This window comes from Ruditapes philippinarum, unplaced genomic scaffold (assembly GCF_026571515.1).
Source record: "Ruditapes philippinarum isolate M1 unplaced genomic scaffold, ASM2657151v2 ctg12575_1_1_1_1, whole genome shotgun sequence".
Lineage (NCBI taxonomy): Eukaryota > Metazoa > Mollusca > Bivalvia > Venerida > Veneridae > Ruditapes > Ruditapes philippinarum.
In genome coordinates this window covers 9,063-26,910 of record NW_026855319.1, presented here as the reverse complement: position 1 = coordinate 26,910, position 17,848 = coordinate 9,063, and the positions used below count along the sequence as shown (strand labels likewise).

The 17,848-nt window shown below is 31.7% G+C and overlaps 1 protein-coding gene and 1 long non-coding RNA gene across 2 annotated transcripts; both read left to right on the top strand.

The window, feature by feature from the left end:
- Positions 1-419: 419 nt before the first annotated feature.
- LOC132742924 (uncharacterized) lies at positions 420-2,824 on the top strand. Its single transcript, XM_060731429.1, has 2 exons — positions 420-846; positions 2,553-2,824. Exons 1-2 carry the CDS (start codon positions 420-422, stop codon positions 2,822-2,824), a joined length of 699 nt encoding a protein of 232 aa, XP_060587412.1.
- Positions 2,825-3,053: 229 nt separating this feature from the next.
- Positions 3,054-10,553, top strand: LOC132742923 (uncharacterized). Its single transcript, XR_009627504.1, has 3 exons — positions 3,054-3,159; positions 7,366-7,446; positions 10,459-10,553. It is a non-coding gene; the product is annotated as an uncharacterized LOC132742923 (long non-coding RNA).
- Positions 10,554-17,848: the final 7,295 nt, after the last annotated feature.

Genomic DNA, 17,848 nt, shown 5'->3' with positions numbered 1-17,848 from the left:
AGGACCTGACCCTCAATGTCCGCGATTCAAGCCCTAAATCGTGTATACGAGTCAGCTCCGTATACTCCGAGAGATATTTTTTTATTCGCGTTTCTATTTATAACGTGATGATGTCAGTCTTAAAATAGAATTCAAAATGGCCGCCGCGCGTCTGTTATTCAACATGGCCGCCGCGCCTGTGTAGTGAGGTCATTTCTTCTATGCAAATGAGTTACTATTAATAGAAAACAACATGGCCGCCGCGCATGCGCACTAGTGGCGCCAAAGAGACCCCTATACTACATTTAAGTATTTTAAAGAAAAAAATATGATACGTTCGTGACAAAGATTAAAACATTTTTTGATGATGAGCTAGTCGTACAGATCAAAAGGAAGATAGTTACGCCCTGAAAATCGATTAAACTTTTCTCATCGTACGGATGTATACTTTCGACATTTCAGTTCTTGGCGTTGAAATTACATTAAAAAGTGACATACATAGATCTGAGCTTATAGACAAAGCGAGATATATCCTCAAAAAAGCTTTCGAATGTGCAGAAAAGAAAGCAGGAACATCTGAATACACACAGGTGGTTAAAGCTGTTGAGGAGCTCTTTGATGAAGTTGAGCGCCTAGGTGATGTCAAGATTTTACCACCTGAATTTAAATGCATTAATATGTATATTAGATGCACAACATGCACCGGTTTGTATAGATTGCTTCGTTACATTAAAAGTGATGCCTTTGAAAATCGTCTGCAAAAGATTGTAGCTGCAGTCAAAGAAGAAATGGCGGCTAAAGTTTCGACGTATTCTTTAATCTCAAGATTTATTCCAAAATGTCTTAATGAGATTCTTAAAACAATTAGTAAGTGAAATTTTATTACCTTTAATAAATCAATAAATAAGCTGTTAAAACACGCTGTTTAAACACGCTAATTAGCAAGGGCGCAGAGCGGAGTTAAATTAATGAAACGTCGCCCCACGCCCCCACTAATAAACGTGTTTTTGCTCTGCGTCCCCGCCATTTTAACATATAAATTCTCACCGTTTCGCTTCGCGGGGGCGCAGACGGAACACACTTATTAGCGGGAGCCTGCTAATAAGATTACTTTGCCCCGTGCTTCCACCGTTTCATTTATTAAAATTCGCTCCACTTCTCCACCCCCGCCATTTTAACTTGTTAATTATCGACTTTTCTCTTGACAATGCCGCGGGCCGAATTCACGCTAATTAGCGGGGGCACGGGACGAAGTTTTATTCATTAATCTTCGCCCCGTGAGCCCGCTAATCAGCGTGTTATCGGCCCGCGCCCGCCGTTTTAATTCTTAAATCTGGCTTCGCGACCCCGCGGGGCGAAGTTTTAATCATATTACATCCCCCGCGCCCCAGCAAATTAGTGTGTTTTTCCTCGATTCTTAATTCTCAATTTTTTGCTTGGCGGGGTAACGGGGCGAAAATACGAATGACACAAATCAGTCACGTGTATTGAGTTGCAGTGAAAGGCTATCATTTTTTTTTACATTTATTAAATGTAATTAAATCATGAAAAAAATATGTACAGCTAAAAATAAAGAATGCATGTCTTATGTCCATTTTACACTAGCAATCATTAGATATGCAAAATATAAACACTCTAAAACCAAACCCTGGCTCTCTGGCCCTGTGCCAGAAACATTGAAACATGTCAACTATCTGAATGACTGTACAAACAATTGTTCATCGATTTTGGGTGTAAACTTGACATTATTACTAATAATAATTCCATTCCGAAGGTGGAGGGATCAAAATTTAACATTTCTATTCGGCTGTTTGTCCCTCCCTATATTCGACTGTCAGCACCAAAATGTTGATAATAAACTGAGATTTCGGAAAATCAGAAGATTTTGAGGATTTGAACATTTTTACTGCTGCGCAAAATGTACTTAAAGTAACGATCAAAGGATTTTCATGTGTTGGTTAATTAATCACATCTTAAATACTTTTGGTGATATTTATTATGGTAAGAAGACAAGTAAACATTTAATTGACTGGATATGTTAATTAAGTCATGCATATATTTTAGGAAAATTACGCAAATTATTTCATTAACAGGTATATCGATGATATGATAAGATAGGTTGCTTCGCCAGCACCGCTATTAGCAGTCCGATTCTACTTATAAGTACTTTAATGATTTAAAATATCATGGTTCATGTTGAAGCGACATAGTTGCCTTCTAAACACTCTTTTTTAAATGCTGAAACCTTTTAATAAAATAATGTTGTTGTGGTTTTGATAAATGGTGATGTGATTTTGATAAACGTGATGTCATTTTGATTTTAAATATATTGATCACTTCAAATACCACCCAAAGGTTGTGTGAGCAAAGCCTGGAAATAAATGTTTTTTTTTCTAATTAGTACATAGCTTGTGTGTGGTATGAGTTTGATTGTCAAAGTATGACAAACGTACGTCACAAATCACCTTTGCATTTTCTTTTGTCTCATATTTCTACCGATAAAGGTTGCCCTTTTGAGCAATATGTCTTACAAATTTTAAGTTGTTACGTCATATTTTTTACTTTCAATTTAGCTGAAACTGAGTCAACATACATGTGCAAAGTTGAACTGCCGATTGAAGTGAGAAGTTGTGATGGAATTGTTCGAGTGGATCATTGGATAGGAAGTGGACAAGCACAAAAGAGCTTAAATGCAATTTCAGAAACAATTTCGTCTGAACTTGGGGCAACAATAGCAATGGAACCATCGTTAAATGTGAAAACAATTACAGTAACTCCAGAGTCCACCCGTATATCAACATTTATTTCTCAGATACCTGGTATAAATCTTTCAATGAACTTATGATAATTATACACAATTAAGTCGCAAGCATTTACTGCATTGAATTGTGACTTTCGTTTTTGTTATAATTGATAGAATTTCCTGGACAAAGATATATTAAGAGCTACAGAAAACATAATCTGTTAAATGCTAACCTTATGACAATTCTCCTTTTTCGTTCATATACTTTGAAATTGGTTAGCAATGTAGGTATGTTTAATAAGTGTCATTGTTATTCTAAAGTTCTTTTTCAGAGGTCAGCTTTCAGGAATGTTATGAAGATGTGGAAGATAATGAGGACAATGCTAATGAAACATCTGACATAATATGTACAGTTTCAGATACTAAGGAAAAAGATTGTATGCATTTATCTTCTTTATTTGTAGTTGTAGAAAAAAAATGAATTCATTTTTAAAACAAACATAATGTTAACATTAAGCACATTGACGTCTTGCTTCGATTATTGCTCAGTGAATCATTAGCACTTATAGCACTTATAACGACAAAAATTATTCAATGTAATTCTAAAATCATCATGAAAAATTATCATTGATGAATTGATAGTACACGTAATAAATCAAAGCTACCAATCCTTTGATATTTGCTAAAATTCATGTACATGCAAAATGCCTGATATCCGTGTTATAAAGTGTTGACGCACTTACATTTGTAATTATTGCATTGTATTGTTTTGGAAATGGATGTGTAAATAGTTTTGTAAAGACAAATTGATGCGTTGAAACCAATATGATAGAGCAAATACTTCATATGCGCTGAAGAGAAGCGACAAAATATTGTAATAAATGAAAAACACAAAATAGATAATGATACATTGTTCAAGAAGTGCAAATATTTTTTTATATATTATATTTTTTAAATATATTTTTGCCGCCTTTTCGAAGAAAAAAGGGGGATATAGAAAAAGACTCCGTCCGTCTGTACATCTGTCCGTTCGTCCGTCACACTTTCGTGTCCGGTCCATAACTTTGTCATTTATCAGAGGAATCTGAAATAACTTGGCACAAATGTTTGTTATAATAAGACGATGTGTTATGCGCAACAACCAGACCCTACCTCCAGGGTCAAGGTCGAACTTGCTCATTCAAGGTCAACATTTTCTATTTGAGGGTATATGTCGTGTCCGGTCCATAACTTTCTTATATTTGAAGGGATTTTGTAAATACTTGCCACAATTGTTCACAATAATGGGACAATGTGTCATGCGCAACAACCGGTCACCTACCTTTAACATCAATGTCACACCTTGAGGTCAAAGATTAACATAGTCTGTTGCGAGGTATATTTTGTGTCCGAACCATATTTTTTCATAGATCAAAGGATTTTGTAAATACATGCCACAAAAAGTCACTATAATAAGACGATTTGTCATGCGTAACACTTGCGTTCCTACCTCAAGTTCAAGGTCACACTTAGAGGTCAAAAGTTAACATAGTCTGTATAAGGGTGTATTTTGTGTCCGATCTAGAACTTCCTCGGGATTTTGAAATAACTAGGCACAATAATAAGACGATATGTCAAGTACAACACCTGCACCCCTATCTCTAAGGTCAAGGTCTCACTTTTAGGTCAAAGGTTAACAGAGTCTGTTATATGGTATATTTTGTGTCCCGTCCATAGCTTCTGCATATATCAAGGGATTTTGAAAATACTGGCGGAAATAGTCACAATGATAAGATCATATGTTATGCGTTACTATTGCGTCCCTACCTCCAAGGACAAGGTCACACGTAGAGGTCAAAAATTTACATATGATGTTATAGGGTATATTTTGTGTCCAGTCCATTACTGTTTTATAGATCAAGGGATTTTAAAAATACTTGGCACAAATATTCACAGTAATAAGACGATATGTCAGGCGCAAAACATGGGTCCCTACCTCCAAGGTCACACTAAGAGGTCAAAGATTAACATAGTCTGTTATAGGGTATATTTTGTGTCCGATCCATACTTTCTTCATAGTTCAAGGGATTTTGAAAATACTTGGCTCAAAAAGTGACAATAATAAGACGATATGTCTTGCACAACACCTGCATCCCTACTTCCAAGGTCAAGGTCAAACTTGGAGGTCAAAGCTTAACATGATTGATTTTTAAATTCCTTGTTTCATTTTATTTCTTTAATAATTTTTTTGTTGCATTTGCAGATCTAGCATTGGTCATAATTTTGGACTGAAAGTCCTGAAATCCATACCTCAATCTTCTGAAATAGCACCATTTTATGATTCATATCAAACTTCCCCGAGGAGGGGGACGTTGGTAACTCTGTTACACATTCGTGTTCATTTTTATTAGTCCCCTACCGGTTTACCGAAGTGGACTTAAGGTTTACCTTCCGCCCGTCCGTCTGTCAGTCCGTTCGTCCACAACACTAGATCCCGGGATAACGCAAAAAGGAACTGAAAATATTTTTATGAAACTTGATATATGGATAGATGGCATTCTTGAAAGTATGAAAGTTTTTTTCTTTTCTTCCTATGTTGAAAATTCTTGTTGCTATGGCAACAAATAGACTGAAAATATGGCAAATTTTACACATAAATTGGATCAATTGATAACAAAAAAAAGTACTAGAAATATTTTTATGAAACTTGACATGAGATTAATTGGCAGTCTAAAGATTATGCACGTCCTTTTCTTTTCTTCCTATGTTGAAAATCCTAGTTGCTATTGCAAACAAATAGACTGAAAATGTGGCAAATTTTGCACATAAACTTGATCCAGTGATAACGCAAAAAGTACTAAAAATAATTATATGAAACTTGAAATATGGGTTGATGGCAGTCTGGAAATTATGAACGTCCTTATCTTGTTTTCCTATGTTGAAAATTCTGGTTGCTATGACAACAAATAGACTGAAAATATGGCAAATTGAACACATACACTGATTCTAGTGATAATGCAAAAAGTAATGAAAGTATTTTTATGAAACTTGAAATATTGGTAGATGTAAGTCTGAGATTATGGATGTCTTTTTCTTTTTTTCCTATGTTAAAAAATTGCTTGCCAAGGCAACAAATAGGCTAAAAATGGCAAATATAACAAATATTTGTGATTAGTCAAAAAGAGCTGAAAATTTTAATATCTTAAAATATGGTTAGATGGCAGTATGGAAATTATACACATCATTTTATTCTTGACTATAACTATAGGGAGTATTACTTAACAAACGTCGGCAACCTTTTCAAGATTTCTGATTCTAGTTTTAAGGCTTTTTCACTATAAGTTCTGTATTTTTTAAGGTATTTATTTCAAACTTCAAATATAGGTTTCTGGTCATCAACCACATCATATGTTTCAAAAGTTAACATTTCTAGCACAAACATTATCAGAATTGCCTCCCTTGAACTTAAAATTTTCATTATTTTTTTTAAATAACATCTTTATTACTTAATGTATCTTCTTCAAACTTCATATATATGTTTCTTACTCACTCAAATCATTTGTGGGACAGTTTAATACTCTTGTAAGACTATTTCCAAAATTATGTCTCCCTTGAACTTAGATTTTTGTCCGAGAAATTGGTATATTTTACTCCAACTTCTTCATTTTTACTTATAGGATTTACTTTAATTCCCCACATCATGATAATATGGTATAAATCTAGCATCCATATTTTCAGAATTATCTCATATTCATTCTTTTAACTTTCTCTTACCTCAAATCAATATAAACATTCATTATCAACACCTTCATTACTAATTGTTCTTTGTTACACTCACATTATGTATGACGACTTGCATCTTTATACCAAGAGTAATCTCCTCTTTAAGAATTTTGCTTTTAAAAATGTTATATTTTGGTAACAGGGATGTTTACAAAAGTAACTTTAGAGTGTCCTTCAGTCCGTCTGTTTGTCTGTTCATAAAAACTGTTTCCTGTGATCATTATTAAAGAACTTTTTCTAACAAATTTACTTAAAATAGAAACATTAGTGAATGGTCAATGGTCCTTCAGAATTTTGAGCGGGTTCTAACCGGTAGGGGACTTATGGATTGCTTTAAATATTATGATAATTGCTTGTTAACAATGCGCTACTTAACAAAATAATAGTACAAAAAGAGAATATTACTCTAAACCAAATATACTCATGCTTGAGAAATCAATGCCGTAAAAGTATTCACTGTATAAGTGATTTCAAGAAAACAAACTACAAATTAATATTAGTACTCGTAATATATTCATACATTTAAGTTCTCAGTTTGAATTACTATTAGACTAGATTAACATACTTAGATACCACTCTTTAAGATCAGTATCTTTCACATTGATTAACTTCATATTAACAGCAATACATATTTTCGTCTTTTATGATGTAAAAACTTGGACAAATTGAAATTTTATATGTTCCATAAATAAAATCGTTGTTGACATAATTTCAACTTTAGGCCTGGTGGTTTTTTGTTTCTTTGATAGTTCAAATACGTTTCCCGCTCTTCGGTCCGGGTCATTTTAAAAACTATAACTTTGATTGTTAAATGTTAGCTGTGCAAAACACTTTTTAACATGTTTGTTTTCACTGGTTAATTTTTTAAAATTTCATTGAAGATAAAAATGTGGAGTTTGAAGTCGGTGAAGTATCAAACAGACATTTACTTTCATATACTGAGAAAACTGAAAATATTGAAGGTAAATATTTTTTTTAATTTACTTCCATTCGTAGAAAAGTATTTCAGTCTTTTAAAAACTTTTTTTATAGATTCATAAATTTGATATCTTGACCTTCATCACAAGTCGATGCCCTGCTCAGTTAATTGAAACGTATTGCCTGATCACTGATCAATGAACCCTAATCAAGAATAATTTCGCACTTGTAACAATAATAAAGAGGACTATAGTGACTGAGGGATATTGTTTTATAATAAGCAAGCTAGATGAGCATTACTAAAACCAAATTTTGCAAGCTGTATTCACTTATATTTAATTATTGCTACATATTTCTACAAAATGCCTAAAACAAACACTGGTGAGTAAAAGGTAAATTATTCAAACCGCACAGGTAGCCGTCACATACTGATGTGTTATTTAAGATTAAACCTGAATGTGATTGAAGGACCTTCAAAGTAAAGTTTAAGTTGTCAAATTTAAATTCCGAATCTCAAGAAAATTTCGCAAGCTCCTAACTGGAGAACTCATCCCATTCTGGATAATTTCTGAGTTCAATGACTTATAGTTTTACTTTGTCAGTTTCATCATTGATATTAATTCAAACATTTTCTCGAAATAAATATCAGTTATCAAAACATTCGATTCAAACTGTATATAACTACTTGTAAATGTCAATTTTAACGTGATTTTATTGATCTAGTTCAATAGCGAATGTTGCTTATTCAATTAACATTGCTTTTTATCAAATTTTATTTTTGTTCATGAGATCTCTGTAAACATACGAGGGGTTATCAAACATTCGTGGACTTTCTTTGTTGCGTAAAATATTTTAGATATTGATTTGAAATTCTTACACCGCTGAGAAGAATTAATAACAAATAAACACAATAAAATCATGATAGTAGCTTCTTTTATTTCAGCTGTATATAATTTTACATAAACACCTGTCAGTGACAGCGGCGCACTCCAAAGAGTTATTGAGGTCGACATAATAATAATGTACAACTTGCGCTTGAACGTTACGCAATCAATGACCGTAACTGCATCTCAACGTAATGTCCATCACAAAAATCTTATATGCCACTCGTGAAAGATTACTTTCTCTTTTCGCCTGCTGAATTTTTTTCAAATGTTTGTGTAGGTGTCATTCCCAAATTACAACAAAATTTTATGATCACACAATTTTCTAATTTCTGCGTGCCCGTCTTTTCCCGTTGTATACATAGTCTGGGTATGGTATAATTTTACGGTTATTGGAAATTATACTTGGAAGAATTTTACATAAGAAGCGCTGAAGAGCTATAGGTTAACTATTGTTATACCATTACATTGGCTCCTATTTTCCGAAAATATCAAACTCTTATAATCCGCATGATGTTAAACCAGTATGTTATATTCATAATCATTTTTGTAACAATGTACCATGTAGAAATTCTGAATAAGTGTTGGTTAAATAGGGAATTTATGGACCGATATGAATAAAATAACTATATAATGCGAGCCTCAGGTGAACATAAGTTTGTTTTACCCAAAGAGTAATGCTGACAACATGTGCTCATCTGATGCAAGGCTGATTTAAGTTATTGTCAAAACAATCCTTTTTGAACAACAACAACTCCAACCACATAATACAGCATAAGATAATTAATATATTTCCATTTAGCGATTTCCTTAATATAAAATATCATGACAAACATACTTTAAGGTACGCTCAAAATTGTTGAAGAATTCAAATTAAATATTACTCAAGAAACGTAGATGCGATATAAGATTCGCTTGTATTGACATGGAATAGTTGCATTTCGTAATGATTTTTGCATGCTTGTGAGCTTACTATGTTTCACATTAACAATTCGTTTTTGTTTTCTCTGAAATTCCTATACTTGCTACAATTGGTATAAATTCGCAAACTGTTGCAAAAGTGTATAAAGGGTCGCTCTATATGCAAATTAGCCTTTCACAATTTTACAGCTTGCAACTGCTCACGACAAGCGACGAAAGCTTTCCAATTGGTAAACGTTTTTATTTGGATTTTGATGAATGTCAGATAAAGTAGCAGATCACTTATAAATAAGCAACATGTTGAAAATCTGACGTAATTTTACAGAGAATCAAAAAGGCCACAAACGTATATGGTGCGAATATAACTATGTATATAGACAAACATAAAATTATGGTTATGCATTCTGTTAAATTCCTTACCGCCAGGAGAGAAAATGCTTGGCAAAATGTTTTATTTTTACATTATATCTTCTAATTGTCTGCCTAAATTAACCAACTTTATAGAATTATAAATTAGTATCTAATTGCTATTTCATTATTATGCATGCAGAAACAGAAGGTTCAAAATATGTAACTATTGAAATTTTATCGGATTTCGTAAAAATTGAAAGCCATTTGTATTTTGATAATTGATTAAGTTTGCCAGAAAATATTTGTAATCGTTCATTTAAAAGTAATCAAGGGTCACGGGGTTAATCTATTTTAAATCCGTATTAACTCCGAGAAGGTTATAAATAACCTGACAGGTGTTCCGAGTGCCTTAAATTTCATCTAGTGTTGTCAACATATTTTGGTCTGATTCTCCAGGATTAACAACCTTTGCCAAATAGGATACTTTGATTTATTGATGCATAAAATCAATACAAAATGGAATAATCAGATTTCTCATGTACTATTTCATACCCTGCAAACTGTTTAAAAACTAAGATATTCGATGGGATCTATACTTGTAAGCAATGAAATTTAAGTTTTGTTAGGGGCACAGAAAGTGTATGTGAATCTACGGGGTTGTTTAGTAATAAATCCCGTTCATAGTTAAACTGGCAAAATTGTATCAAAAGATCTTATGGATTCGAACTCAAAAATATCGGCACAAACGTGTTTAATATTTGTAATGAAGGCAAAACAGATTCATGCTTGTCTTTAACTGTTTAACTTGTTTGTCCCTCGTCAAATCATTTTTATTTCCAACTTACACTGCTTCATTTTTACGATATCTATAATTAGTCCTATTATTCACCTTTCTTTTAGGAACAGATGAGTTATTTAGATCCCTGATACTCATAAAAAGTAAAAAAAGCAAAGACTCGTGTGACAGTGGAATAGGCGATTCCAATTCAAACAAGGTATTTTCAGAACAGTTATCTATTATCTGCAGCAACTGTTAGCCAACACAATTGCAATACATTCGTCAATTCTTTTTTTTTTCGAAGAGGTTATCGTAACATCTAGTACGGGAGTGACCTGGTGCAAAATCTTAAGTTTTAAAAATCTATAAAAATATCTTCTAAAAATACTTTAAAAACGGTTAATTAAGCTATAAAAGCCTAGTAATGATAAACACAACATTAAGAAAGACTATTTACAAACTCCTCTTTAGGTTTTTGTAACAATGTAATGGACCAAAAGGGAATTTCAAATATTCACAGTTATGAGAAAAGAACAGGTATATATCCTAATAAGGAGGAAAAAAATCTAAAGAAAAAAAAAAGAAAAAAACCTTTTAAATGAGACAATAAAATATTAATGAACTTTACAGTTTCTTTATATGGAGTACAAAAGCTAAATAAGAACCTGGCTGATTAGATTTCGTAAACTTTTTGGACAATCTGCTAATAAGGAATTATAGTCTTAACAAAATGTGCATTTTTCTCCTTATAAAGTATTTATAATCTTTATTTTTTCCTTGACTGTTATGTTTTTCTACTTAAATGTTTTATAACTTTTAAGTAGAAGATACACAGTTTTTATCAGTTTTAATTGTTTTACAAAGGTTTCTGTTCAATAGCTATAACGTCATTTTAGATCAATTGTATTTTGAACATACACGTGAACACGTGAGAACATATTTGAAACGGGGAAATTGTCTTGACAGCTTTTGAATAAAAAATCTAAATTGTAAGCGATAAACAAACAAAAAAGCATTTTTACAAAGCATATTTTCTTTTTTACAGACTGGCCAATCAACTGCCTCTTCTATAAAGTCATCTAAAGCTAATGATGAGGATGAGCAAAGTGATACAGATGATCCACCAAGAAAGAAAATAAGACGAGGTAAATTTTATTTCCAAGCAGTCAACGTTTCTTTCGTTTCTAATAAGATATTGAAATGCAATTTATTTTAACTGACCATGACTTATTTCATTAAAATAAAGCATCGACAGTGAAGATTATTAATTTAAAATAACTTCAGCACAATGCAGAAAGTTTATTTTATGTTTGCTCGATATTACTACTTTGTTTTGCAACTTTTAACCATCAGTAACCACAGTGAGTATTTCTTATATGTACAGAGCAATATAGACTGATGTGTCTATGAGCCTTTATACTCAGTTTCATTCTTTTGCGTATAACACATTCTATTTACAAGAGAAGGGAAATGTCAAAACAAAACAAGGCTAAATCTTTCTATGATTGTTAAACATCATGATAATGCAAGTAATCTGGGCATCACAATTGAAATTTTATACGGATTAGATTTTCAGTCTAAGAAAGGGCATTTGCAATTTCGCGATGTATGTTACAGATTGTCTGGTAGAAGGATATAGATCTCCGAAATGATATATTATATGCTCCGGGCAATAATCACAAATGAAAATTGATAAAACGATGTGTCATTTTTATTCATTCATGACACTTGTATAGATTTGTATAAATACATTCTTATTGATTGTTGTTTACTTTTAACCACTTGAATAAAAATATATGCGTTATAATCGTAATCAAAATAATATGTTTGATAAATACATAATTATTTGGTTCATCATTTTCATTTCTTTCAATACAGACTTACCTGATGTGACAATGGGAATGGCTGTGGACCTGCGAAAAAGAAATGATAGTTGCATTGCAATGACTACAATCGGTCCACTCGTCTTTGTAGATGGGACAAATGCAAGGTGTTTTATAACCGTCAGCGATATGAGTAACATACTGAAAACGGCATTTCTTCCTAGCTGTAAAAAGAATGCAGAGATTATACAGAAAACCCCAGACGATAATATTATATTGGTTGAAGTCGTTGATGATGCAGACTCTGTATCGAAAAATGAAGGTATGCTATTTTGCTGTTTGTGCCGTGTGCATAAATAGTAAATGCAAACATACATGTACAATCAATGATGTTGTTTGTCCAACCTTTTACGAAAATACAGCTCATATAAAGTTTCATAATGATTGTTTATTATTTATCGACTTGCTTGAGTTCGTCAAAGAAATATGCAAGTTTTTATCATTATCAAAATTTATTTATTGAACGGATTTGCCCTTGTAAGATTGCTTTTTTATTATACCCTTGTAATCATTAAACACAATATCTAAATAATTGTGAACATTTATAAAAGGAATAAATCTTATCATAAAATATATTTTAGAAAAAAATTAAATCTATATTTACACTTTCAGACAAAGGTTTAGAAGGGGCCCAAGGTGATGAAAAATTTAACCCAAAAAACATTTCAGTGGGAACGATAGTATATAAAATGGGTGTGTCGTCTGGGCTTACAAAAGGATTGATATATGGTTCCGGGCAATTGGAAAAGGGGCAGGATATAATGTATGCCACATCATTACCAGGTGGTTCCCAAGAAAACACATTTGCAAAGCCTGGTGATGCTGGAGCTGCTGTTTTTTGTGAGATTGACGATAATTACATCTGCATTGGAATTCTGCTAGGTTTTACAATAAACCTCACTGGCAAGAAAATTCCTCTTGATCATAATACGATGAGTTCGCAGGTATCAAATTCAATATAGAATTATATGATTCGTGTTATCATTAGCGTATTAACTGTTCATTTTGTCACTGTTTACTCACCCCTTGCGTCGCATTGCTCATTCAATCAATAACAGCGAACAATTATTAAAGGAGAAATGATAATGAGATCTTAAGAAAATTGAAGACGACACAAAATTGGCAAGTTTTATAAAACTTATGTCATAATGATCCACCAATGGGTCACTTAGTCACTTCTTTACTTTTATTGGAAAATACATTATAAGACTAGTCTTCTTTAGCAAAACTTAAATGTCCAGATATTTAAATATTTGGCATAGGAATTCCATTGTGATTCTCTTGTGGATCTTCTACTTTAGCTAAGTAATTAGTGACCTTTGTGGTCGCTCATTTTACACAGGCTCTTTCATATCCCTCATGTACACACCAAATCAAACCGAGTTCGCAGTTTTCATGTAATTTTGTTTATTCTGGCATAATTAAACACCCTGCAATAAGATAAAATTAAGTCTAGCACGCATACAAAGAAAATAAATAAGATTTAAATTATCATCTTTGAATGTGTGATGACAAAATATAATTTAAAAACATTTATATAAGTAATATGCAAATGTCTGAATCTGTCAGGTTTGTTTGGGTTAATTAATAAGATAAGGTAAAGATTTGCATTCATACCAAAAAAAAAATTATAATATACTAAAAAATATTTATATAAATAAAAAGATAATGCGAAATCGTCCTAATGGCAATCGTCTTACTATTAACTGCAGTATAATATATACATAAATATCTTAATGATGTTGTCACATTTGAATGTCTGGATTCAAAATAAATAGGTCAGCATTTGGCAATTCATTATTATTTAAGGACATGGTGAAATGTCCGGGGTCCGTACTCTCAGTGCCTGAAAAGGAGGATGGTACCTTAATAAACTCGGAACACATACAAACATGATGTTGAATGATGTTAAAAAGCCGTCCGGTTAACCTCAATCGATAGAGCTTTGAACGACTGTGAATTATGCGACATGGGTCACTTTCGTTGTGACTGATCATAAAAAATTGTTTGTACGGTCATTCGCACTGTACCTCTGCTCTTGCATGAACAGAAGGTTCAGTTCCTTGCAAAAGGTGGGAACGTTTACTGGTTTCGTGATCCGGAGTAAAAACTACCACCATCATAATGTTAAATTGTGATTGTTGAATAATATAGAGCTACACTTTGTAAGCTTCAGCTAAGATATTTGATATGAATCATTATTACGTTGACATCAACAAGTAAATTACAGTCACTAGGTAAACATTAACCCAACTTGGGTGTTGGTTGGACTTAGATTATCATCATATGTAAATAGTAAAACAATTATCACTGAAACTTAAAGAGCTAAAGATGTTGCTGATCCCTTATTTAGCAAAACATATACAAGTAATCATAAGCAAATGTTTAGTGATGTTCCAATTTCTGAAAATAAAGAATGGTTTGACTATGAGTGTAAACATGTTAAGCAATTAAATGATAATGCATTAAAAAGAAATGATATGAATAAGACACATTTTAATAGGGAAGAATCTTTTTTTTTTTTAAAATGCATATAAAAGGATTGTTAACGGAAAAGAAAAATGTATGATTTGAAGACTATATAGCGTATTGAAAATTTACGGTATTCTAAGCCGAGAGAGTTTTGGAAGTATTTTAACAGTAAAAGTAAATCACAACATAATATTGAGTTAGACGATTTTTTAAATTATTTTTCACAACTTGGTAATGATATATTTTAAGCGAGAAATGAAGAAGCAGAACGCTTTACTTCAGATAATGATTTTAATGACTTAAATGGGTCAGATGAGATTTTAGATTAACCTTTTTCTGTAAATGAAATAATTTAAAAATGTTAAGACGTTAAAGAGAGATAAATCTCCTGGTATTGATTTGTTATTGAACGAATATTTTTTAGAAGCTATAGATATATTTTCATCTCATATATGTGATATTTTTAAATATATCCTTGATAGTGGTCATTTTCCTGATATGTGGACTGAGGGCGTTATTGTTCCATTACATAATAAAGGCGATAAAAATGACGTAAATAATTACAGGGGAATCACGCTTGTAAGTTGTTTGTCGAAATTATTTACATCAATTATGAATAAAAGGATTATGACTTATTGGAATGAAAATAATATTATATTTGATGCGCAGTTTGAATTTAGAAAAGGAAAATCGACATATGATGCTTTGTTTATCTTGTTAACATTAGTTCAGAAGTATTTAAATGAAAATAAACACCTTTATTGTGTTTTTACTGATTTTAAAAAATGTTTTAACAGGATATATAGAAATGGCCTATGGTTAAAGCTTTATAAAAGTGGAATTAATGGTAAAATGCTACGTATTGTTAAAAGTATGTATAAAAAAGGTTAGTCTTGCGTAAGGTTGGGTAATAACTATTTTGACTTTTTTGAATACGCTGTAAGCTTAAGGCAAGGGGAGGTAATTTCGCCCATATTATTTTCCCTGTTTGTAGAAGTCTTAGAGTTATATCAACAACAGAATACAGACCCTGGTCTTACTATTGACAATATTATACTTATTTTGCGGTTGTTTGAGGATGATATGATTATTTTGGGAGAATCGCCTGATTAAGTAAATCAATCATTTAAGCTTTTATGTACTTATTGTGAAACTTGGAGTCTAGAAATACCGATAAAACAAAAGTTGTTGTATTTAGGAGGCGTGGTGGTTTATTAAGTAATGAAGAATTTTTCTACAATGGTATAAGACTTAAAATTTTGGATAATTTTAACTATTTGGGTACAATTTTTAATTATACAGGTAGTTTTGTTCTAAATCAAGAGCATTCAGTTGGAAAAGCATTGAAAACCTTAAATTTGTTACTTATTAATTGTCAAAAAAATAGATAAAAGCCTAAAATTTTTTGTCAATTATTTGATTCATTTGTTGGTTCTATTTTAAATTATGCATCAGAAATATGGGGATTCAGTAAATCTAAGAAAATTGAAAAAATTCAACTCAAATTTTGTAAAAAATTATTAAAGGTCAAAACGACGACACATTCAACGGCCTTATATTTTATATTATGAGATATGTAAAAATCATTAAATATTGGTTTAAACTGACTTAAACAGATAAAATAATATTACAGCATGCGTATAGAATTGAATATGATGATTGTTTATTGGGAAAGAAAAACTGGCTGTCAAATGTGAAAAAAATATTATATGTTTATTGTTTTGCGTATGTTTGGGAAATGCCTAACACTGTTTGTGAAAAGACTTTTATATTATGTTTTAAACAACGGATTATCGAAAGTTTTGTTCAAGGGTGGCATGTAAATAAGGAAAACAGTCCTGTTTTAGAAGTTTATAATCATGTCAAAAGTAATTTTGAGTACGAAACAGGTCGATACAGTACACAAAGAATCGATAGAAATCAACGTTATTGTATATACTGTGATATGCACGACATTGAGGACGAGTATCATTTCATTTTGATTTGCCCATGTTATATTTATTTAAGGAAACTATATATAAAAAAGTATTATTATGTTAAACCATGCATGTTTAAATTTGTAGAACTATTACAAAATGATAAAAGAACAATTCTTACAAATTTAACTTTTTATATTAAACGTGCTATGACTTTAAGGGCATCCGCTACACATATTTAAGTCCATGCTCTTAGAATAGAAAACGATGAAATTGTATGCTTAAAATATCATGATTATATTATGTAATTGTTATTTCATTAAATGTAAATGTGTGAATGTAATGTATGTATTTTTGCGATTCGATACTTATAAACACTGGTTTATCATGTGGCTGTATTATATTACATGTAAATGTATTAATTTTGTTATGATGGTATACTTATGGTACACATCTAATAAAATAAAAGTTCTGTTCTGTTCTGTTCTGTTCTGTTCTGCTAAAGCTAAGTCCATTCGCAAAATGACATTAACTAAGTTTGTTCAAATTATAGCACTTTGGTCAAAATGTCTTGACTGGAAACTTTCTATTTTGTTAGGCAACCGGTGACTTCATATGTAACGGTTGTTATCCCTTAGGTATACCAACCAATCATGTTTTGCACGCAGTATTTCAGATACAAATATGAACAGTTTAGGATCTGCTTTTGTTTATAGCGTACAATATAACTTGTGCCTTGTTCTGGAGAGTATAAGTATTCAGGTGAGAAATATAAGGGCCCTTTTGTTTATTGTTTTTATGTTCGTATGTTGTTAATTTATTTACTTTTTTACGCTTTTTACAAGTGATCTTTTTCCGATTAATCATGTTATGATTGTATTTTTGACAATGCTTGTGAATATAAATATGTATAAGAAAGTATATCTTATGGTTAAAGAAGATATAGTTCATAAACCACATTACTAAATTTTAGATTTATGTGCAAACCATTTTCTTAGCCATCTTGGTATATACGATGTATGGCTTTTTCAAAATGTTGAAAACACAATTTCAATGTAATTTAAAATCTATCAAAATATGAATGATATTTTTTGCTGCAGCCTTGATTTGATCGAATCTCATAACAGACGCGATTATGGAAAATGCAAGGACCATCCACTCCCATCCCCCTTTGCATCGGTTTAAGCAGGATCCAATTTTAAACATGAACTGACATAGTTCTGAATTAAGAAAAATCCGCG